The 24,444-nt window shown below is 31.1% G+C and overlaps 3 protein-coding genes across 4 annotated transcripts in view; all 3 read left to right on the forward strand.

Moving 5' to 3' along the window:
• Positions 1-696: 696 nt before the first annotated feature.
• LOC149905336 (sorting nexin-4-like) lies at positions 697-8,308 on the forward strand. Of its 2 annotated transcripts, XR_016457160.1 has the most exons (11): positions 697-879; positions 953-1,059; positions 1,334-1,472; positions 2,570-2,747; positions 3,106-3,244; positions 3,411-3,538; positions 4,183-4,345; positions 5,110-5,271; positions 5,636-5,750; positions 5,856-7,071; positions 7,113-8,308. XR_016457160.1 is itself a non-coding variant. In XM_090106458.1 (10 exons), exons 1-10 carry the CDS (start codon positions 802-804, stop codon positions 5,904-5,906), a joined length of 1,260 nt encoding a protein of 419 aa, XP_089962584.1. In that variant the 5' UTR covers positions 697-801; the 3' UTR covers positions 5,907-8,308. The 2 variants fall into 2 exon arrangements, 1 of the variants encoding a protein (XP_089962584.1); XM_090106458.1 differs by having other exon boundaries at positions 5,856-8,308.
• A 740-nt stretch (positions 8,309-9,048) lies between these two features.
• LOC149905337 (uncharacterized) lies at positions 9,049-10,951 on the forward strand. Its single transcript, XM_090106180.1, has 2 exons — positions 9,049-9,288; positions 10,716-10,951. The coding sequence occupies exons 1-2, from the start codon at positions 9,112-9,114 to the stop codon at positions 10,866-10,868; spliced, it is 330 nt and encodes a 109-aa protein (XP_089962306.1). The 5' UTR covers positions 9,049-9,111; the 3' UTR covers positions 10,869-10,951.
• A 641-nt stretch (positions 10,952-11,592) lies between these two features.
• Positions 11,593-24,444, forward strand: part of LOC149905338 (uncharacterized) — a 39,314-nt gene continuing 26,462 nt past the window's right edge. The window contains exon 1 of the mRNA XM_090106276.1: positions 11,593-11,960. Coding sequence (XP_089962402.1) covers positions 11,890-11,960 — 71 coding nt within the window. The 5' untranslated portion in view covers positions 11,593-11,889. The remainder of the gene's footprint in view (positions 11,961-24,444) is intronic.

The following is a 24,444-nucleotide window of genomic DNA, read 5'->3' on the forward strand; positions in this document are numbered from 1 at the left end:
CTATTAAACTTTTTAGGGCTTTTACTCCTGTATCAAGAATGTGACCAAATATAATATTATGATATTCGAAGAAATACCTACCTACTACGGTACTCCTGCATGAGTAGAAATATCTTACCCACTGTGCTTACCCATTTACTTTTTGTGTGGTATAATAACACTCGTTTCTACCTTTTCGGGTTATTTTCGTGATTTTCGAACTTTTGTGAGCAGGTTTTTGATGGTTTTATTTATAGATAGAGATGTGATTTAAAAAGGAAAGTTTTTTTAATACATAATATTTTATTGTTTTACATAAAGCGGGTAAAGCCCAGGGCGGAAAGTTTATAAAAAAGACGTGTGGCACTCGGTGACTGCCGCGGTAAAGCTATTGCATGCTATGCCTTCAAGTCACACCTCCGTGTGCGTCGGAGTGGGGAGCGTGAGGTTTTTCGTTACGGAATTTCTCGATTCGGTCCCCGCGCCCAAGGCCCGCGATAGAAGCTATGCAATAGCTTAAAATAAAAATCTTTCCGAATACTTAATTCTTACTTTTAATATTCATGCTATTTTTAACTGTAGCTAAATATATTTTTTTTCCATGAGAGTATAAACTATTTTATTACAAAACTATAATACTTTTCTTAGTCTGTTCCATACATAATGCATCTATAATATATTCCTGTCAATGTCAACTGTCAACACTCGTGACATTTCAGTTTTCACCCATCAGTCATCAATTTATTCTGTAAACACAACAGTTTTGTGATACAATTGTTTTTTCAAGATAACCAGCTAAACAAAATATAGGAGCTTGTAAAAATGTCGGCAGATAATTCGCCGATCAAATTACCGAAATCGGAGTGTGAAATCCAGACTGTAGATACTTTTGAAAACCAAGTACCTAATCTTTTTGATTGTCAGTTCAAGACCGCCTACTTTTTATTATATTAAAAATGTTTTATATTTTTAGGATACATTAATTAAGCATGTTGATATATCAATAGTGGAATCAGAGAAACGGGCTAACGGAACACTGCATGTACGAGATCATTATACTGTGTACTTAATTGATGTAAAGTAAGACCTCATTTCATTACTTATCCTCGTAACAAAGCTATCATCTTGATAAGCATCTCGTTAATTATCGCTAACAACTACATTCTCTTTACCAGGAAAATATAAAAGCTTTTATGGTCTTGCTTATAATTAACAACTAGTTTTCTAACTCTAAAATTCATAACAATACTTTCTAATTTCTTTATGTTTTATTTTTTTTGTCTATTAAGTACGTTAGAAAAATCATTTACTTATTTTATTATTTAACATCCTAATATGCTTTATTTGTTTTCAGAGTAACAGACCTAGAATATAAACTAGTGCAATCCAAAATAAGTATGATATGGCGCCGATACACAGAGTTTGAACAGATTCATGACTATTTACAAGTTACATATCCACATGTAGTTATTCCGCCATTGCCTGAAAAAAGAGTGAGTAGTTTTTTACTATTATTTAATAATAGTCTAGTGATCCTCAGCACAGCTCCTATAAGATAATTTTCAATCTTGATTAAACATACATTAGAATTAAATAAAATTACTAGGAAAGGCAAATTAAAACTCAGTTTTAGTTATAAACTAGTTTAATAAGGATTAACATTATACTATGCGTGCCAACTAAGAATAGGACCGCGCTTGCTGCCAACTTCACACGAAAACTGTCAAATTAGTACTGCCAGCAAAAATGTGCGAAAAAGAATTTTCATATAATTATTTTTTATTGTTCATGATTATATTTAATTAGGTATTGTATAATCGTTATATTCATTAAAAAATACTATTTATTGAACTTCACTGATGGATTATGGATAAATTAATTATACAGGTGTGGAAACAGTATTCATAAAAAGTTAACATTTTCATAGTTAATGCGGAGATAGCAGTGACAGCGACAGCAATGAAGATTCAGAATATGACGACGATGACGCTGTGTTAAGTGGTGTAGAGGAAATATTATCCGATTGATAAAAACTGAAATAATATATATGTTTTTTTTTATATACGTGCTTTTATTTTCCAATCCTACTCATTCATAATAAATTTGGCGTGAAATGTATTAGAAATACCAACAAAGCGTACATTAAATATTTAAACTGAATATAATTTCTTTATTGATTTTTTTGCACACTTTACGCTTTGGTAATGAAGTTAGCGCGTATTACTGAACAATATGGCGTCTTGACAGTCCTATTCTTATTTGGCACGCATAGTACATACAGAATATATATTATTTGAAGAGTTCAATCTATACTAATATTATAAAGCTGAAGAGTTTGTTTGTTTGTTTGTTTTATGCGCTAATCTCAGGAACTACTGGTCTGATTTGAAAAATTCTTTCGGTGTTAGATAGCATTGAGGAAGGCTATATATCATCACGCTAAGACCAACAGGAGCGGAGCCACGCAGGTGAAACCGCGGAGCGCAGCTAGTACGATATAAAAAGAACTTGTGCTACCTTATGCAGTCATATTCTATATTTTGTTGACTAAAACAAGACATGACCCAGAAGAACGCGAACATCATTTCAGATTCTATACGCATGGAGGAAATGTGACACAACAGACCCTGAATTCATAGAGCGTCGTCGAGCTGGCCTCGAGAACTTCCTACTGCGGGTTGCCTCACACCCTCGGCTATGTTTTGATGACCAGTTCATCAATTTTCTGCAACAGGAGCATGGATGGAGAGAAACTATTACTGACAGTGGTATGTATGTAGTTAAAATACTTACTTGTTATTGTTTTACTTATGATATTAGATATCTTGTCCTGCGAGGTTGCTGCTGTTCTACAAGTGACCCTATAAATATCATAAACATCATTGTTCTGATTTCAATAAAACTAACGCCTACGCGACTGGGCCAAGGGAAACAGCGCTCTGACCATCTTTTTTTCTTTTTGTCACTGCATACTTAGACCCCTGAAGAACCGCCATACTGTTACAAATGACCCAATATTTTGTGTCAGTATCTTCCGGCCTATAACTTTTTAATATTTGGATACTATTCTTAAATTCTATGTATTTCATTCAATATTGTTTCATCTTCTTAATTATTCTTCCACAGGATATATTCTGCAAGCTGAAAACAAAATAAAATCATTGTCAGTATCAATAAGGCTCAAAAAACCAGATCCAGAAATTGATAGCGTTAAAAACTATGGGAAACAACTAGAGGCTAATTTAGGAAATTTTCTTTATACTAGGTATTATTTTTTAATTTAATTAGGAAACATTTTTCATTGATGTACAAATTCTCTCAATAAATAATATTTGTATGTGCATAAAATGAATATTTGATAGTATCCAAGTTGATATTGTAAATAAATGATAATTAATTCTTGTAGAAAATAATGAAATTGGATATTTCAGATCTAAAATAATAGAAAAGAATTATGCTCTATGCAAACTTCATGCTAACTACGGCAAGCTATTCAGTGAATGGAGTGTCATAGAGAAAGAAATGGGTGATGGCCTACAAAAAGCAGGGCATTATTTTGGTAAGTTGCAAGATGAGTCTTATTCTAATAAATTTAATGAAATATTTACAATATGTTTAGTAAATAAGGTTAATTATCTGATCCCCGCGGTTTTACCCGCATTGATCCGCTCCTATTGGTCTTAGCGTGATGATAAATAGCCTTAAAGCCTTCCTCGATAAATCTAACACCGAAAGAATTTTTCAAATCGTCCAATTTCAGTAGGTAGGTTCTGAGATAAGCGCGTTCAAACAAACTCTTCAGCTTTACAATATTAGTATAGATAAGTAATAAGAATTTAATTACCAACTAGATTATCAAAATATTACTTAAATAAGAAACTTGATCCTTTATTTGACCTGGCACCTGCTTCACATCAAATCAACAACTAACAACAACAAAAAAGTGACAAAAACAAAACATCTTTCTACAACTTACAAATATCTATACTTCTATACTAATATTATAAAGAGGAAAGGTTTGTATGTATGTATGTATGTATGGTTTTCTCGCATAAACTACTGGATTGATTTTGATGAAATTTGGCACAGATATTCTTTAGACCTTGAGAAAGAACATAGGCTACTTTTTATTGCGAAATATGTACCACGGGCGAAGCCGAGGCGGACCGCTAGTATATAATAAAATGATTATATATGTTACAGATTCCATAGCAGATTCAATAGAGTCGATAGCTGAAGATGAAGAGCAACTAGCAGACCAGCTCAAGGAGTATTTGTTCTTTGCAGCGGCCTTGCAGCAATTGTGTGCGAACCATGAAGCATTACAACGCAATCTTGAGAATGCTAATGATGCTTTGAACAATCGGTAAGTTTTGATTATATTTTGTTAAAACACATTTTAAATGCGTTATAATAATACAAGATTATTTTTTTATGTAATAAAAATATCGAAAATATCTTTCAATTTGAATGTTGTTTTTCAAAGTGTTTAACATTATGTTATTCTGATCATGTGTGTGAGCAAAATGTAATATCAAATATTAATTTTTTATTTAAATATACACAAATATGATGACAATAAAAGATGCAGAGAACATGAAATAAAAACCAACACAACAGAGGTGCTAAATGCAGTCCCCGTCGCGCTTTTATTGACATGGCATGTAAAAATCTTCCAAAAAAAAAAATATCGCGCATTATATTGGCACGTTCTACTTCCTTAGGTCAATATATACACAAAATAAATTCAACCTTATTCACATGAATTAAAGTCGAATTTACATAGCACCAATACTTCACTCCAGATGGACTTTGGTCAGGATATTTTGTCACTATTTGTATATCTAGTTATGATAAAGGTTCTAAGTTTATCTTAATCTTAATCTAATATAAGCCTCTTATATTATAAAGGCGAAAGTTTGTAAGGATGTTTGTTACTCTTTCACGTAAAAACTACTGAACCGATTACAATGAAATTTAGCACACATATAGAGGGTAACTTGGATTAACACATAGGATAGGTTTTATCCCGGAAATCCCACGGGAACGGGAACTATGCGGGTTTTCCTTTGAAAACGCGGGCCAAGCCGCGGGCGGAAATCTAGTAGCAATATATTTCTATATCCACAGGATAGCGGAACGCACGCGTGCTGCGGCCGGCAAGTCCGGGATAATGTCGCGGCTGTTCGGCACCACGGAGCCCGACATCGTGCGCGACCAGAGCACGCGTGCGCTCGACGCCAAGATCGCGGCTGACAGGCTCGCTATAGAACGCGCACGGGTGGAACTCGAGTTAGTATCTGCACTTGTATACTGTACAGCAGCCTTTCCCAAACTTTTTTTTTATTTGTAAGTGGGGAAATCTTGCCCCTCCGGGGAAGAGGCCGTGGGTTATGTCGGATTTCTACCGACCAAAACCCCACTGTGTTCCGTCAACCCGCATCAACGACAGGGCCTTTCCCAACCTGGGATCCGTGGAAAAATTAAGAAAATTACGAAAGCCTTAGTGACCAGACTATTCTGACGGCCGGACTTTTTATTTTTCAGTTATAAAATCTGTCATTCTGTTATGTGATGGGTGGCTAAGCTATTTCATACAAAAACAATTCAATCAATTTTTAAAATAATATAGATTTGCATTTGATTTCGTTTTCAGGGAGTTCTCAAAGAAAGCAGCTGTTGAAATTGAATATTTCCAAAAACAAAAGGATAAAGACCTTCATGAATCACTTGTCAGTTTTATCGCTTTGCAAGTGAAAGCAGCTAAAAAGGTATTTTATTCTATTCTAAATAATAATAAAATTACACGCATAAAGATTTACTAATTAATAATTATGTATAGCATTAATTGAAAAAAAAAATTTTTTTCTTTTTAGAACCTTCAAGCCTGGACGCAAATCAAGGAATGCCTTCAAAACATGCCTTAGACAAAAGCAGACACCAAAATATCCTAACAAATGTTTAATATATTTTATACTGTATAAAGAAATTACATTTTTATATTTCACTTTTTACGTAGTTGCTCCGTCATTTTAAAAGGGGGTGGTTATTGGTCAGTATCATACAATCTGTATGACATACGTTTATCTGAATATTTTAAATAATTTATAGCAAGTCATTTATTATTATATCACAAAGGATAGTTAACCTCGTATTTATATCATTTTTTCGACCGTTTTCCAAAGATAAAAATCGCCATATATCCATCATATTAAAAGGGCACATATGAAAATCAAAATAGCTGAATTTTAGTTTGAACCTTGGTTTGAACGTAGTAAGAATGTAAATGTGTCAACCATACAAGTCTAACTGACTGAAATTTAAGTCCTGTATCTCCCACATATACTGGACATTGCATTGGCGGAGTCCATATTTATTGGGTGGAGCCATTAATTAAGAGAACTAGAAGAAGAAGAATGTCACTGGTTTCTGTATTCGTATAAGAAAATCAGACTCACCATCGAAAGTACCATATTTTTAAAAAAGAGGCCCGATAAATAATATTAAAATGACGTCACACGATATTAAGTATCAATGGATAATAATTTTATTTATCTACTAATCAATAATCAATTATATTAATATCATTTTTAAAATTTATGTACACGTTTAAACTTATAACATGACCAATAGCCTTTCCCAAAAATACAGTAGAAAAGTCACAATATTACGCTTGTGTGTTCTATGAAAAACTATTCTTAAGGTTTACATTTTGTAGATATATTTTAAAACACTAAAATCATGATCATATATCAAATAGATTTATTGCAGCTACAATAATAATTGTAAAAGACTTAGTTATATATGTTTCCCAAAATAACACAAGTATGTATTCCAGAAACATCTTACATAAATATATTTATTTATTTGCTTTGTAAAAATGTTAATCCGTAAATTTATACGATAGCAATGAATAAATATTTCAGATTTTTTGTCGATTCTTAACTGGAGTTTATTTTTATAAATAGTTTGATTTATTTCTACATTTTCTACTGAAATCTTGAATATAAGCTAATTCTAAAACCAAACTAATATTTTAACTTGTTAAAGATTATGGCTTATTTATCCTTAAAATTTTAATTAATTTTATAGGTAGTTTCAATTTATCCTTAAAATTTTAATTAATTTTATAGGTAAATTCAAATAATTACCGATAAGTACCTAAGATACAATAAACCTCATATCAAAGAGTTGAAATATAATAGATGTACCTGTAAAATTGAGTCATGTACATAATAGTGGCCATTTGTTGAATATATTTTACCTATCTTGATTTTTTTTCGCACCTAATACTAATATGAAATATCTTCGCCGCATTAACATAGTCCATATTATTTAACATACAATTTTATTTTAAAGCAGTACCTATCCTATTAAATAATAGTACACTTGATTCAATAAAATTGTTCCTTTGATAAAGAATGGGTGTATAAATACCCTAATGTGTTCATACTACCATTAAAATATTTTAAAATATAGACCCATATTATATTCATCATTTTTCAATAAATTTCACATAATCATCTAGTAATTAGTAATATTACTAATTTTGTGTATTTTTACATAGTCTGTGATTAAAAGACCAAGAAAATTATTCTTAAAAGCATTCTTAACTAATAGCCATCTTTAAAATATAATATATCTAAATATAACCTTAATGTTACCAAAGCGGTCTTTGAAGGGAGACCTCTCAAAAACTGTTGTATTTATCTATTCCTGTTCCTTTCTAACATTGTTTAATTTCATTTACTAGAGCGAGAGGGAATTACTTGCTGCTGTTGACTCTTCGATGGCAAAAAGTGCATTGCTTATAGTTCTGGTTCTGGTTCCTATAGTCCAATTTAGAATATCATGAATGATTTATCAAAATTATTAAAGAACCTTTTGACAGAAATGCACATTTTTATTTAATATTCATTTAGAAACAACACATTAATTTTCTAAAATATGGTTTCAGGAATAGTTTTAAAAGCGTCGCAACAATGATAAAATTAACTTTGTATAATATCACTGATGTAGCTTATCTTGATTCTTGGCCTATAGGATTTATAATTTTTATGATGCACCTATAGTTTTACAGCTAGCTTCATAGTCCATTAACGATTTAAGCGACTGAAAAAAAAGGTGTCTTAAAAATCAATTAATAAAAACTTCTTACATTTGTGAAACAGAATATCATTTTCACTTGAAATTAAATTCGTCGATGGACTTGATGAAGCAAATAATTTTAATATTCCTTGGAATAAGTTATTAATTTATTTATTTTTGTTAATTAATGTTTCGTTGTATATATTGGCGATGTAGATTCAATAAATACTCTTTATATTGATATGATGTGTTTTTTTTAACTTCATCATCATGTAAAAATCCTTTTTCCTCTGTCCCTTTAAAGTATTTGTTACATGAAAATGGTTTAACGTTTCACGTATGTATTCGTCACTTTGCAGTTATCAGTAACAGTTCAGTACATAATTTTTTATATAAATTGAATTGAAAAAGTAGAGACAGTCAATTAAGTGCTTTTTATTTTAAAAACCGTATACTCAAAAATAATACCATTTCAAACTCAGCACTTCGTCACAGACAATAAAAGCATTTATATCGATTTCAAATGTTGGAAACCTTTCATGGGTTATTTTAAATTTTTCGTAACAAACCGATTTATAACGAAAGTATAGGTAGGTACCTACCTACTTGAAGACCGGTAAGTATAAAAGAAAACTGTCTCCATGATATTATGCGACACCATCTCGATGTCATTGAATTTTCTTTTGTTCAGCTTTCATAAACTTTAGAATAGACTTGATTCACATTTTATTTCATTTCGAACAATATTAACTTACTAACACACAGCCTGTAGCTGTGAAAATTATCATGATAATACACTTCTTTAAACTCATTTGTAGTTCACCAACTATTAATGTTGCAAACTACACGCATACAGAACGAACTTTTCAAATAAAATATGAAACATTTCGTGTTATGTTGACCTCCCCTGAGTCATCAATAATTTCTAATGACATTGAATTGGTGGGAAATGGGTCATCGTTTACCACTGTTCCATACACCTCTCACACGAATACGTGTGCAGTACCTAATTAAATTTTATTTTATTAGCTAAAATATATAAAAATGAAGCACCAAGAAGTAGGTGTAGATTATTGGGCCATGCTAAAAACTATGTTTGCATATGGAGCTCTGACAGGTCTTTGTTGGATAATGTTAAGGCTTTTCCACGCTGTGTTCACGCTGCCGAGGCGACTGCGGTCACAACAGAATGATATCCAGAACTCTTTGAAAGAGATTCAGGTATGGCTACTTATAAATATTCATCTAATTATCTGAATTTCTTCTGATTCTTCGTCTATCGTAAATATTTGGAGAGAATGACGAATAGTTCAAATTAGATTTATCGTAATAATTAAAAATACAATGGTTTTGTTTTGTTTAACGGTTTTCGTTAAAATTAAATCCTACCTACACGTATCTCTTGATCTCACAATGTAGGTATCTGATAAAATAATTAAGATAATTTATTTACTAACCCAACAAGATCCTTTGCCGACGAGATAAAAAATAATAAAAAAACGAATTTCATAAGAATGCTGTCCTTCTCTTCTATAGAGTTGTTTATTTTTAATATTTTCTTTTCTTAGTATTCAGAATATACCATCTATCGGTGTTATAATCCTAACCTTAGAATACATATAATATATAAACTGACTATTTATTATGTATTCTAAGGTCGTAACAAATAGCAAGTTATAATAAGATAAAACTTATTTAAATTTGTTACACAAGTTATTTCAAGTCATACTACAGTTATATGTAAACTAGGTACTTAGTACTACATGTTTTATTTTTAGAATGTTTCATTCAATCTCTACAAACACCAATTGACCCCGGATTATTTATTCTAGTCTTATAACGTACCTTACGTACCTACTTTTGCTCAATATGCCCAATGTATTATGTAAGAGTAAGCGTAATGTGAGTTACGAAAAAACGTTATGTATCTTACTATTGATATTCTTTCATGTACCCTAAGTTATTATAAGGTACACAGTAAATTCCTATCAAAATGTTGAAGGAATGTTTTGCAAATGTCAAAACGTCTGCATTGCAGTTCAAGACTTATAATATCGTGTCTTCAATGTTATCAGTATCTTATCATTAATTTCTAGAACCCTCTGTAGATATTTTTGTTAATTATTTATAATTATTTGTAATGTGTTACTCTTATGAACTACGGGAGATAATATCTACCCAATTCCTTATATCTCCCTAGATACAGCTTTCATTTACCTAAGTAACAAAAAATTATAGAGTTTACGTACATTTACAAATATCAAAAGAATGTAACGGTTCCTTGTTAAAAAAAAAACTTTTTGAAATATATTTAGCTAAGTAGAGCAATTATTTAAAAATAACAACATTTCATTCAAGTAGCTATTCAATAGATACGCTTATCGTCTGTGTATACAACCAACATAGGTACATCTGATAGTTGAATATAAGTAGGTGACAATAAATGCAATCCTATATATATTATGCATTGTAATTCGCAATACCATAAGAATAACTCTACAATAACATGTATCGTGTTACAGTAAACATAATTTAGTATTTTATTGCTATAATAGATCAGATTTATATTACCTTTAATAACTATACGACATTATTTTGTTATGCCTAAATTGCCTTTTCTAAAATCACCTTATCCACTATTATTTCAGAAACGGTTTCCAGACCTCAATATTACAGAGGAAGACTTGCGAAATGCTGAGAAAGAACTCGACGAACTAATTAAAGAAGACAATGATAAGAAAGAAGCAATAAACGAAAAGGAAGCTCTAGTGGAAACAGAAGAAAATAAAAAAGATATCTAATATCAACAGACTATTTCAAGTTTGTACCTAATTAGTTTTTTGCACTTTAAAGAATTATATTGTACAACGTATTGTAAACGAAATAAGACTTCTTTGCATTATGAAATAAAGTTATAACTTATAACTAAAGTAGATACACTGATAAAACGTAATGATAAATTGTAAACAATAAATAGCTTCCTTGTGTTTGAAACGAGATAATGTAGAGCTGCAACATAAAGAGCTCAGTAGCAAACTGAGTACCTATAAAAGAATTACAATAAACAAATGATATGAAATACGTTTTTATCAAATAATTCATTGACGACCTTGCCTTGTGGTCAATATTATGACCTATATAATATATTATCAGTATTTTTTATAGAATGGTTTTTTTAAATATACAACATTATTTAGGTAACAATTTATTGTAGTAGGTAGATGACATCATTGTGGCATATTATACAATTGAACGGCCTCATATTATCATCGTTAGGGACGTAAGGAAATAATACATTTACATGCACAAACTAGACCAAATTCGATAACGAACGGTACATAATTATAGCTTCCACTTAGAAGGTGATATCAGAACTAATAAGGTCATCATACTTTGCTCTTTGTTCCGATAAAAGTTCCCGTGGCGAAGTTTTGACTACTGAAATAGAGATGGCGTTGTGAACACTAGAAGCTCGCGAAACCGGCCCGCGGCAAGCACCGGGAGCTTTCACCCCGAGCTTTAACTTTATTGATCGGCCCATTCACAAGACTACAAACGTAAATAATTTTATAAGCCGTTTTCGGCGTTTTATTTATCCGTAAACGTGCTGCAATGAACGTGCCGTTGCAACGTCGTGTCGATAGTTTATAGATAGCCGCTATCTCTGTATAAACAACGCAAAACAATAGCAATCAGTTGTTGAAACGTATCGTTATGTGTCAGGCGTGTCGTGCTCAATTAAACGTAATGTGCGATAACTGGTAATTATCCATGAGAGAAGTTAGCGCTGTTTTGCTGTCGGGAACGTGTTAAGCTGCGAAGATGACCAGGTCGAGCTACAGACCGCTGGTGCCGCGCTCGTCTAACAACTCCCTAGAGAACCGGGATATAGGGTGAGTTAAGATCGATTTCAAGTCTCTATGGAATAAATTATAATAAAATTCTACAATCCTTTCCGTGAATATTTTGCTGCTAATGCGTAATTTGAAACGCCACGTATATATTTCAAATATTCGTAACTTTGTATGTTACCTAATAGAAGTACATATTGTGATATAATTTAAACACAAGTGTCTTTAAAATAGAATATTGAACCAAGTTAATGACTAAACCTATTATATTTTTTTACGTGACACAAAAACATTAATGCAATAGTAATATTCATATACAATACTTATTTTACCATTCCATATATCGAGTTATCGTTTTGGACCGTGAGAAATTCTATTACCATTTTCTTTGCTGATACCACTGATAAAAATTTTCGCTATGGCATATTATTTGTGAGAAAAGCGTACCTACTTTGGAATCCAAACTCCAAGTACGTATTGGTGTTGTAACTAGGAGCAAATATAATGACGAAAATTTTAATACTACCTACAGATAGAGATAATATGTATATATATACTTTCTCAAGAAATACTACCAAAATTTACTTACATCCTTATGTTATAACTTATAGTTAAATACAGATATACAAAAGCGCGATGAATTAAAATATAAAATAGGTACTTATTTACTGCAATTAGAACAAACGTGTTGACAACACTCAATGTAACAAACAAGTACTTACATGTAATGTAATACTACATAGAATGACATTTTTATAAATATTTTATGACGCACTTATAACGTAATATTTAATACAAAGTTAATGAATAGAAACAGGATTATATCTTCTAAGACTTTGTCAATGCTCTTTTACTCACGTAATATATTAGCCTATAATAGTTTTAATTAAGTAAGTACATGTACTTGAGAATATTTTTTTAAATAGACATTATGGCCATCCCGTAAGAAGGCATACCTACTTAGGCATTTCAATGCCTACTATTATAATATAGATATCAATTATTAAAGAAAAATCATCGTTGTTAACTGGAAAAAAACATATTATACCATCCTAATAGGTAAGTACATGATCAATTTCAACCGAAATTGACGAGAAACAATTAACTATTGATGATACAAAATACCAATTTAATTAACGATACTATTAATACCTTGTAGAGTTTGTAATTTAATAACAGTAAATATAAATTAATAAATAAATCTTATTCTAATCACAATTTATTAGTGCCAAGGTAAATACAGAGCGAATAAATGGTATCAGAAGCCTTATCGTATCAGCAAATACAATTCGATCAACACTTGGTTATGTACTTTACGTATGTATAGAACATGCATATATAGAATCACGTGTATTGGTAACATCAGAAGGTTGCTAAGGTGACCTTGATTAATTATTATTACATTTACTACCGTGTACTTTTACATATGTATGAAAAAGTGACATAACATATGTAACTGGGTGAGTTAGGAAAATGCAAGCTTGTTTTGTACGGTAACAGTTTCATATAAATTCAAGTTGACAAAATTATAGAGAAAAAAGCATCAACGCAAAAATTTTAACACACAAAGCAAGTATTATAGACGTTCATACAATATCATCACTCCGATTTCCTTGCTTTTATAATATTATCTCTACATAGAGCATGGTATTGAGCAGAATATTTTGTAAGAAATCAAATGTAGCTTATGAGTTATTGCAAGAATCATGAAAACGTCTTCAAGTTTTCAGAACCGTTTAAAATTTTATAAATATGAACGACGAAAAACATCAAACACAAGCAATCAAAAAAGTGTGTACACTCCTTGAGTTAAATGGTTTTCTTTGAAGTATAAATTACCTTAAAACCAAATAATTTTCCATCATCTTTAAATAAATAATGGTGATTATTAAATAAATTGTTTGATACCGATAAAGCAGCTACGATTTATAGCAGCAGCTTCTGGAACTCCGCCAAAAGGTAGTATGTTTTCGCTCAGGTCATGGCTACTACAGCTTCTACAATCGATATGCGCTATCTACCTTACGATTTTATTTATTCTTTAGACCGTACATGTAAGGAATAATTTTAAACTTTTTTTACAATTGAGGATTATAGGAGTGGAACTAAGATACTACGAAGGTGAATTTCAATTCTCATCGACCTAGAGTAATTGAAAAAACTCAATCGAAAATCCTGTTCCTTTATAGTAGGTATTATTTCCATTCTAAATGGTTGGTTACCAAGACGTCCATCTTATCTAAATTCAACAGACATGAGACAAGTAGGATACATAATTAGTGATTCAGTATCTAATTACGTACTTTGAGAGATATTTATTATTAGCCTCTTGTCTTTCAGCCACGTGATCGTAAATCGTAGCTTACAAATAAAGTTCCTACGTACCTAAACCCACGTAACAATTAGACTAAAATACTCTGCTAGTTCTCTTATTAGATTTAAATGCCATCGTGCGTCCATTGCATTTACCATTATATAAGTTAAATTGAATTACGCATTTGCTGCCTTCCTGTTAGACAAGTACCTAAAGGAGAAAGTTACACGGAACTAAGAGTATTGCATCGAGTCTAAGATCCAATCACTTCTGGACTTAGTATCTGTCTCTTGATGGTGATGTATAGTTGTTTACATAAGCACTATTAGTGTAGGAGTGATGTCGAAATTATAATATGGTCTGGATTTGCTGCGTAGGTATACAAAGTTCTATGATCTGTCTACAAACGGCCTTTATCATAGTAGGTCGACATCTCATGAATAAACAAAGTAATTCAACGCTGGTATCATTTATGCATTAGGTACATAATTCATTGTATACAAACGAGGAAAGTTTTGTGAAAAAACCGCACTCATAAGACTTTTTCGACCCTCTGTATAAAATTACTTATCTGAAGTTTTTTGTCACATCTATTGTAACTATAGAGACTTGTATAAAGTGTATATTATGAGTTCACAAAACTCGATCAAGATCGAGAAGATTGCTTGTTTGAAAATATGTTTCCTTAGTGAGAATTATTTGCACAAACTGTAAATCTTATTAATTGATTAAGGGAGAAAGTTAATCTCGATAACCTAAGGTTGTCGTTTATCCAAGCTTATCCAGATAAATTCATATTAACAGGATTTGCGTTTGTAGAAACGTGGGCGATTGCTCTCAATTACCTAGAAATCTAGTATCTGCGTTTGCAAACTGTCCACTGACAACTAATTAAAGGAATATGTATTTGTTTTAATATCATATGCAAAAATAATTCAGCATCGATTTTTTTATAAAACGTAAGTATCTAAGAAAGAATTTGAATGTAATAAATAAATAAATGAACTCTATTTTACTATATAAAATGATGTTTTAAGATGAAGAATATTTTGCCATTTAACTACATACTTTAACTGCTACATAAAATTATATTAAGATAAAGTTTTACCGTGTTTTACTGAACAAAGTGTAAGAACTCAAAATGTACCTACATAACTGAACAAATACCCTTGTTGGATGGCAGACTGAGACAATTCTTTATTCTGTACTGAAAATAGCTCTTAGGGCCTGGTTGTTATGAGCAATGTTAAAAGATAACGGAGGCCAACAGCTGTAAAACGCACTAATTGTAGAGTGTGGTACATACCTACTTGGTAGCACGCAACAAACACGTGTCTTCAAAAGAGTATGTGTATGAACTACCTATGTAAATTAAAATAGGCATGTATGTATGAACTACAAAGTACGAACAAACCACAATAAAGATAAAACAAGATAATATTCTTTATGCGTAAACAAATATTCCATGATTCTAAAACAAGAATTGCCTTTGTGTTTATTACTATTTATTAGGTTAGTTAATTATAGGAATAATGTCATTAAACAGCAGTTATTTAATAGAAGTCGTTCACATACAGAGGACCATATTTATACAAGTTTCAAGGCAATACTAGTTTGTAAATTGTCATAATTACAAAGTGCATAGGTTAACGTTAAACTAAAAATTAAAATGTTCCGCTTTAAAGAAAAAAAGAACGAATTCAATTTATTTTTTAAATAAAATGTTTTTTAGGGAATACCTATACTTTTCTCCTGACCTCTAGGCTTCTGCCTGACATGGACGAAAAAACTTGTGGAAAAAACATTTTGTCTGTCTGCCAACTGTACTGTACTGATTTCAACGAGAAATAGGTATATTTTTTTTGAAATTTAAAGACAAATTGTTCTTTGTTTTATTATTGTACTATTATTATCGAAACTAAATGGTTATTAATATCATTAGACTTTGAACTTCAATCTACAAAAATTGGCTCGATTTTAAGTTTATAATTATGAAACTATGACGTATGTAGTATAAATTATAATGATTATATACAATTTCATGCCAAAATACACTAATGTTTATTATGCATTACTAAAACGCATTTATAAACATAAACTTAATTTGGTTCGTGTCCAATTTGTCACTTAGGGAGCAATTGAGTATCAGTATTAGTAATGACAAGTGCTGACCTATATATTCATAAAACAACTACAGTACGTAATCAATTTGAAGTAAGTTCCAATTAAAGGAAAATTTGTTCGATCTCCTAAGTAATTTGTATCCTGCTTATACTATAAAAATACATTAACAATTTGTCTGTGATCCATTATCTAATCATATTCTAACTGTTTCTCAGTCCACAAAAACTTTTCCGCGAATTTGGTGTACATACTACATAATAGTCTAGGTTAGGATAAACTATTGACCCTTATACTACGAGAGAAAAACCGCTACTTGAAGCTATTTATTATTTGCAACAATTTAAGCGGTCATAAGCCTCGCTATAGTCACATGTGTAGTACATAAATGGTAGGTACACTGATAAGATAACGTCTCGCAGAATTCTCGTGTAATAACAAGTCATATTATTTTAAGTATAATCATTCATTGTAAATAATCCATATAAAGATAGAAGCATCTCAATTCTTAGGTAGGAAACATTAGTCCATCTTTGGTGAAAGGAGCTTCATTACTAAATCTTTATTCCATTTATTCAAAGACGAGCGAAAATTTATTCCAGTTCATTTTTATAGGTCACTGCATTTGTTTACGAAGTTCACAGAATGAAAACTTTAAAAACGTGAAACTTACACAATTCCCACCTAATTCTATATTTTGCTCTAGCAATAAAAACACAAGGGCAGCGGAAAATAATTACGACTATAAAAGTTTTTGAATTAAGTCCAGAAAAAATAGTAAAGTGTCTATTATAATATCATAATTTGATTAGTTTCTTTTTTGCAACTAACCGTCTCATATATTTTAGTATACCATGAGCATAATAAAACAATACAATGATAAATGAATCACTTTATTTTGGTAGTGCTACAATATTGGCTACAATAATGAGAATATCTTTATTGGAGTATTTATAGTAACTATTAACGCAACAAAAAGAATGTCAAAAAGATTGCAGTTTGTAGATACTTAGACATGAATTTTAATGATGTAATTATCTATTTCAGTATTTTCACGATAGGTATGCAAAATATCTAATTTTTGTATTCAAAAGTCGATCAGACTGTTGTCCTCCATGTAATTTTAGCATTCTATTATGTAGGATCGCCAAGATATCGAAATTCGACCTTCTGATATTAACTTACACCTGCGTTCCACTAAACGTATCATGATGATACATTCATACAAGGAAATGCTTTGTAATACGAAAACAAAATTATATTATCGTGATTGGCGGCACGTAGAAGGAATACTCTACAATACGTATGAGAAGTGGGCCCTGCATTATTAAATCATAGATATCAACTGTTAACTTAAATGTCATGTGGCCTGTGGGTAATGATAGGTATTATAAGGCCATGGAAATCATAAATGGGACAATGCAATTTTATAAGAGGACCTAATAAAACAAAGTAAGGTTTAATACAACTCAACAACTGTAATGTTCGGATAGTATTTTATGTTTTATTTAATGAAGTAATATCCTTGCTAATAAAATCCGCCTCACTTGTTTAAAGTTATTTTCCTTTTCATTTTTAACATCGATAGACGATAGCTTTTCAGCAAGCTACGACGTTGCTACAGCGTATATTCTTTTCCAGAGGTCGTTTTATTCATCCGACGTTTTCCGAGATACTTCATTGTGTCGATTTGACACAAAAAGGTATTCGATATTGTGAGCATACACCTTAAGTACAGTATAGAGAAGTCAAGGCTGCAAGATATTGGCAGATTAGCTTTCGCTATCGCTTGACTCTGTTTAATGTTTATTATTAAGATTGTTAGGGACAAAAGAAGAAATATATATTATGGAAGACCTTAAGAATCTTTTCTATATTTAGTGTTATGTTATCCTGTCAACCTAATTGTATAAGAAGTTAGAGCCTAAGTAGATTGAAAGGTTGATATAACTAAGCTAACATTCTTGGATAATAATGTATGTTTGTGTCTGGTGACTCAAGTTTATAGTACCTTTGAAATTATAACAGGTTTAGCTCATTTCAACGACTCAAACTAAAACAAGCTAAATATCATGGTAATATGTAGTTCTTACCTACTTTAAATAATAAAACAGTTTGATGACTCCTTATAAATTCTATGTAAAAATCAGAAACATGAAGTCAATATTTAGATAGTATTCAGAAATATAAGATAAGCCATTCAATGTATATTAAACCTGAAAAACGGAATCAGTGATTTTTCCGCGAAAGCTGATTTCAGTTTACGTGACATCAGTCCAGTTTGGCTCCGGACCAAGTATAATTCCAAAAGATACAAGAGTTTCCTGTATTGTAAATAAACCATATTACGCGTTATTGAACCTATTTATTTATTCGTGTTTGTCCCGTTATACGTAAAGAAAATAACAACGAATACGTTTCCAGGCAATTGTTACTGAATTATGTTAAGAAAAATGTTTAGATAAAACAAAGACACAACAAACTTAAATGTTAAAATCATCATTAGCTGAAATTCTATTTGGATAGTATCAATTTTATATCTGTAATATGTATTATGTACTTACTTCTTATATATTTTACACAATACTAGAACTTTCAATGTTTCAATAATATGATTAAAACGCACTATCCTCTAACACTGTAATTTTTTATTTTATTCATCCTGTTAATGTTTACAGGGAAGACGCTATAGTGTAAACGACTTCTCAAACAATTTTATGGCTTTGTTTTGATTACCAAAGTGATGCATTAGCATTTAGCACACGAGTTTATCAAACGTAAACATCATTTCTTCGATAACGATGATAAGATTTCAATAAAAACTGTTAAAAAGAGCGGTTTTTGTTTTATATTATCAGATAAATTGTTGTTGGTAACAAATATTGGCAGATAATTATAAGGTTGTGATGGTGTAGAATTTTATAGATACCAGCTAGGTGTTAAATACTCTTTGTTCACAAAACTAAGCTAACTAATAAAGGTTCATTGTAGGTAACAGAAAATTATCAGTTATCTTTTTCGACCGTACCTTTATAATCTTGATAATGATCACAAGATGAAATCATCCCAGACTTTTATGACTTTTATTGCCTAATTTTACACAATACTCGTATGCGGTAGATATGGTATAATGTAGTACAAATACGTTTATTACCTACTTTATACATAGCTATAAAAAAACACTAACCATTGATTTATTAAAATATCTTTCACCTACCTCGAGCTCGTTAAAGGTTTTGAAGGAACTTGGTATAAACTTTAGGAAAAAGATGGGCATGATGTTGTAATTATACGGTAAGTATGTTATGTTGAAACTTTGGAAGGAACAAAAGACCGTGTTCAACCAATCCCTACACCGCCTCGTTACGTCACACATACGTAATCCCGGTTGATATTAATAGCAGCTGCTCACATGGCACTAACGCGGAGGTCATTCAACTTACCCATCTCAAATCAAAGTACTAAATATTTAGTATAATATTCATGCTGCTATGACGCGACGGGACTCCTGTAGTTACAGGAATGCAAATTGGGCAGTCATGTCCAAGGTGCGAAACGCGAATAAAATATTTAGTTGTGTAGAGACTGACGCGGACTTAGTAAACATAGTGTACGGTACCTACCTACATGACAATTGAGAAAAAAAGTTTTTCCAACATTGAATTTATTTCAAAATACGTAGATATAATGAAGCAACATATACAAGTATATAGTATTATAATATCCCTGCTACCTATAAATACACGATTACTTTTTTCCTTTAGTAGTAGTTTCACAAAAATTTTCAATTAATTCGAGTAAGTTATAAAAATATATAAATATAATAAAGGAATTAGCATATAATATGTAATTACTGAAATACGAATATTTCGTGACATTCTTATCATTACCAGTCTGGCAAGCTATACTAACACGCGTGTAATTCTAATTTAAATTTGCCAGAATAGTTATCGTGACAACATTCTTGATGTTAAGTCAATGTACCTAACTACTTGATAATACAATCGTGTAAAAAATCTACGTCACCTCTTATTTGAGGAAAAATGGTTGACAATATACAAGTGTTCGATAACCACCTAGGTAGATTTATCATAATAACGCTATGATTCTAAAGTAAACATTTTTTGAGATTTTATAAACAAACATTTCACAACTGAAACTATATTTTTATCGCATTGATACTGCATCCTGCAATAAATAAAAGCTAACATGTATAAATATAAACTATAGGACTCTATTTACACTTTTATATAGAGCACAATTATTTCTGGAGATTCGTTGCGCAAAGATATTGCGTCTCAGATTTATAAGTGGGGCATTTACTATGTCTATCCAAATGCCTTTATATTATGTTATATTATTAAAAACGGTACAGTTCCGCAGTTCGTAAGGTTAAGGAAAGCTAGATACATCCTTACTAAGTAACGTCTAACCTTTATTTCTTATCCCGGGTCAATCCTGGAGAAACCGGGGCTAGCAGCGAGACATACATAAAGTGATATTTGACTCTACGATTACTTCTTCTTTGCCTAATATCTATCACCACTGATGAACTCCGGGCCTGTGAAAGTTTCAACTTTCAAGAAAATCGTTAAAGAAATTACAGAGATTACTTACATGAAAAAAACGGACAGAAATTCAAAATTTTGTTAAAATTAAAAATGATATAACTTTTTAAATACTTTAAACATAATGGTATTTTGAATGTATGTAACGTATTTTGAGTGTGACTTTTCCTCGAATTTAACAAAATTGAAAATATATTTTGGTTAATTTAACCTTATCAATTATAATCATGAATTGTTTCGAAGCATAATACATATTTTATCGTAGATAACTATGTACAATGAACTTGGATGTGTTGTAAATTGCCGTCTTCCGTATTTCTTACTCGCCTATTATTTGTGTTAGTTTTAACATTACGCGATAAACATGAACATTATTTTCGTGTAATTATATACTAAATTAGGTTCAATTAGTAATTACTTAGAAACGGAACATGATTGATACAAAGTTTTACTTTACTAAATTACTTACAATCATTATATTTTATGCGGTAAAAGATATGAAAATGTTAGATAGCAGTGCGAACTGCCTTGACAGCTTATCAGTTTGTACTTTTAATCTATAAAAAATAAGTTGATAATATTAATTAATCCATTAATTAACTCGGCTTGTTAATTATGAAAATTTTAATAGGCGATTCGATTTAATTACTGCTGTAAAAATCAATGTTTGATATGGTATTTTTAGATAAAACATACAGTGCTGTCTAGTAGGTAATTATTAAAAATAAGTGTGTAATTAAAAATCAAAATTGATTTAACTCTTAAGGATTAAAAATTTAACTACTCATAGGCCATAGCTATAACAAAAACCAAAATATATATTCTGGTTTATTAACGAAAATCGATAAACCGATAACAAAAACAACCGTTACATGTTACTATTTAGTCACTTAATTTGTTGGTAGGCGTGTAACACAGTGATTCACGTGTCCTCAACCAAAAATTCCTAATATTCGACACCATTCATACTGATTCAGTTATCTATATTTAAACAACACCCACAGTCCGAAACATATAATTTCCTACTTTTAACTGGGAAGTGTTGGGAGAAGAGATAAAATTTCAATTTACTTGTTTTAATGGGATAGATGTTATTTAATGTGTATTTGTTTGTGAGATGCAATTATAAAAACAATTTATACAATTTAATAACATTCATTTTACAAGTCAAAGCACCTAAAATATCAGAGTTTATTATACAAGATTTTTAGTAGAGGCAAATCGAACTCTATACCACAGATCATATCTCTATGTACCATAACCACAGACATAATTTTTCCTCAATTATTTGTTTACAGGAATAATACAACCGAAGAGAAGAGATGTGCGTAAATGCACACAAATATAATTTACAATTATTTATTTTGGCGTAACAACATTTTGTACAATAGGTCGTAGTAGGTAAATCGTTCTGTTTATTTTTGTATCGCTACCCGCTTAGTGGAAACAACAATCAATTAGATATTATAGGCGTTTCTTTCGAAAGCCAAGCGGATGTTTAAAATATGCTCTCTATCTAGAATTACGTGTTTATAAATTAATGGTATCTACTCACAGCTTCTTTGAAATCTGTTTTTAATGTCTGAGACATGTAAATAGTAATAACGAGGGGTATTCCAGTAAATAAATGAATACATTTTATTTGGAAATTATCAATTATTTAGATTCTCATTATCATATCAGAAAGTATTTAGCTTAAAATAGAAGCAGTTTAAGAGGCATACATACCTATTTATAATAATCAATACATAATTATGTAGCAATATTGAATATCAATTGGTTTGATTATCGTAATATAAAAGAACTTCTTTAATGTTTTTTTACAAGTAGTATATGGTTATATACTTAACGTTGACAGTTCATAGCTTTATGGGATTAGTCACTAACTAATCCCATAAAAGACACCGTAAAAAGCGTCTGATGGGTTTACAGATAACCTCTTTTATAGGACTCTGAAACGCTATTGAAGGTGAAGAGCCTTTTAGCTTCAAGATACTTTGTACTTTGAGCCGAGCCGTATTAACAGATTTTTAACCAACCGTTACCAGATGATTTATTAATCCTTTCTTTGTTCTATAGATTGATCTCAACTTCTAAGAGTCATTTATAAATACATGTAGGTAAAGTATATACAAATAAATAGTTATTTTTTTAAGAGTTGATAAATATGTATATCGTAAAGTATTTTGTCATAGTAGTAATAATGTACTATGTCCGGCGATTTTGGTAATAGTATATATACATATATAGTTTGGATGATACATAGCCTTGCTCAATAAATGGAATCTAACAGTGAAATAATTTTACAAATCGGACCTGGGGTTCCTGGTCACTGCGCGTTCAAGCACACTACTCTTCAGCTTTATAATATTAGTATAGATAATATTATTTATGTAACTGACATAGGTAATGTAATATGATACTTTATCCAACAGTATACAGTAATATTTGCATGAATGAGCAAGAAACATCCTCACATTCATAGAAACTTTTATATATTTTACTATGTCAAGTAGGTAAAGCAATATTTTTTCTGATACATTCTCTTATAAAAGAGAGAAAAGTGTTTTCTATTCACACCACGATTAATGGCCCTATAATATTAATATTATAACAAATCTCTCGAACTTGTTTAGTAGTTCTTTTATTACAACTTTCCTTTTTAATGTAATCATCATCATCAGCCCATATATGTTCCCACTGCTGGGACACGGGCCTCCTATGAGGGTACAGGCCATAATCCGCCACGCTGGCCAAGTGCGGGTTGGCGGATGACACATATCGTCGAACTTTTGATTCTTCGACATGTCGGTTTCCTCACGATGTTTTCCTTCACCGTTCGAGCAGTGGTGATGTTACAACATGCGCAGATAAATTGAAAAATCAATTTATTTCCTGCGCGCTCGCCCGGTCTCGAACCCCGGACTTATCGATTCGAAGTCCGAGGTCTCACCACTGAGCCACCACTGCTCTAAATTTTTAATGTAAGTCCACAGATTATTATCACATTGGTAATATTACTTAGTTTATGTCATAATAAGTATAAAAAACAAACATTTAGTACACATACCGTTTTTCCTACGTTAGCAATGAAATTATTACATAATAAATAAATGGTTATTTATGACTAGACATCGGATTATATGCATTTGCATATTTGCATATGCAAATAAAACTCTCTAATTACGGCGTTAGTGCATATTTTAGCCTTTTTCCCCAATCGTGCATATTTCGTTAAGTAGCGGGAGTTTTGATTGGTCGACTAACCTTTAGTAGCCAACCAGAACGCTCATCGAGTAAACAAACCCTATTTTGGCATGGTAAAATGGCAAAAAATTACAAAATGGGCTCCATTTTAAGTAAATTTCGAGCCATTCAAAATAGGGCTAGATTACCCTTTTGGGGCTAAAAACTTAAAACACGGGTTGAATTCCAAAAAAGGGCTAGATTTAGCCCGGAAAGGTCTAAGGTGGCAACACTGGGCTCGCGGGTGACAAACGTCACAAATTTGCGCTCGAAAATT

This window comes from Colias eurytheme, chromosome 10 (genome assembly GCF_061535395.1).
Source record: "Colias eurytheme isolate Ceu_HAF_F1 chromosome 10, ilColEury1 Martin Lab GWU primary, whole genome shotgun sequence".
Taxonomy (NCBI): Eukaryota; Metazoa; Arthropoda; class Insecta; order Lepidoptera; family Pieridae; genus Colias; species Colias eurytheme.

Coding starts and splice junctions, on each gene's coding strand:
- LOC149905336 (XM_090106458.1), top strand. CDS start 802: ATGTCGGCAGATAATTCGCCGATCAAATTACCGAAATCGGAGTGTGAA. Junction 880..952: donor TAGATACTTTTGAAAACCAA/GTACCTAATCTT, acceptor TTATATTTTTAG/GATACATTAATTAAGCATGT. Junction 3,245..3,410: donor GGAAATTTTCTTTATACTAG/GTATTATTTTTT, acceptor TGGATATTTCAG/ATCTAAAATAATAGAAAAGA.
- LOC149905337 (XM_090106180.1), top strand. CDS start 9,112: ATGAAGCACCAAGAAGTAGGTGTAGATTATTGGGCCATGCTAAAAACT. Junction 9,289..10,715: donor ACTCTTTGAAAGAGATTCAG/GTATGGCTACTT, acceptor CTATTATTTCAG/AAACGGTTTCCAGACCTCAA.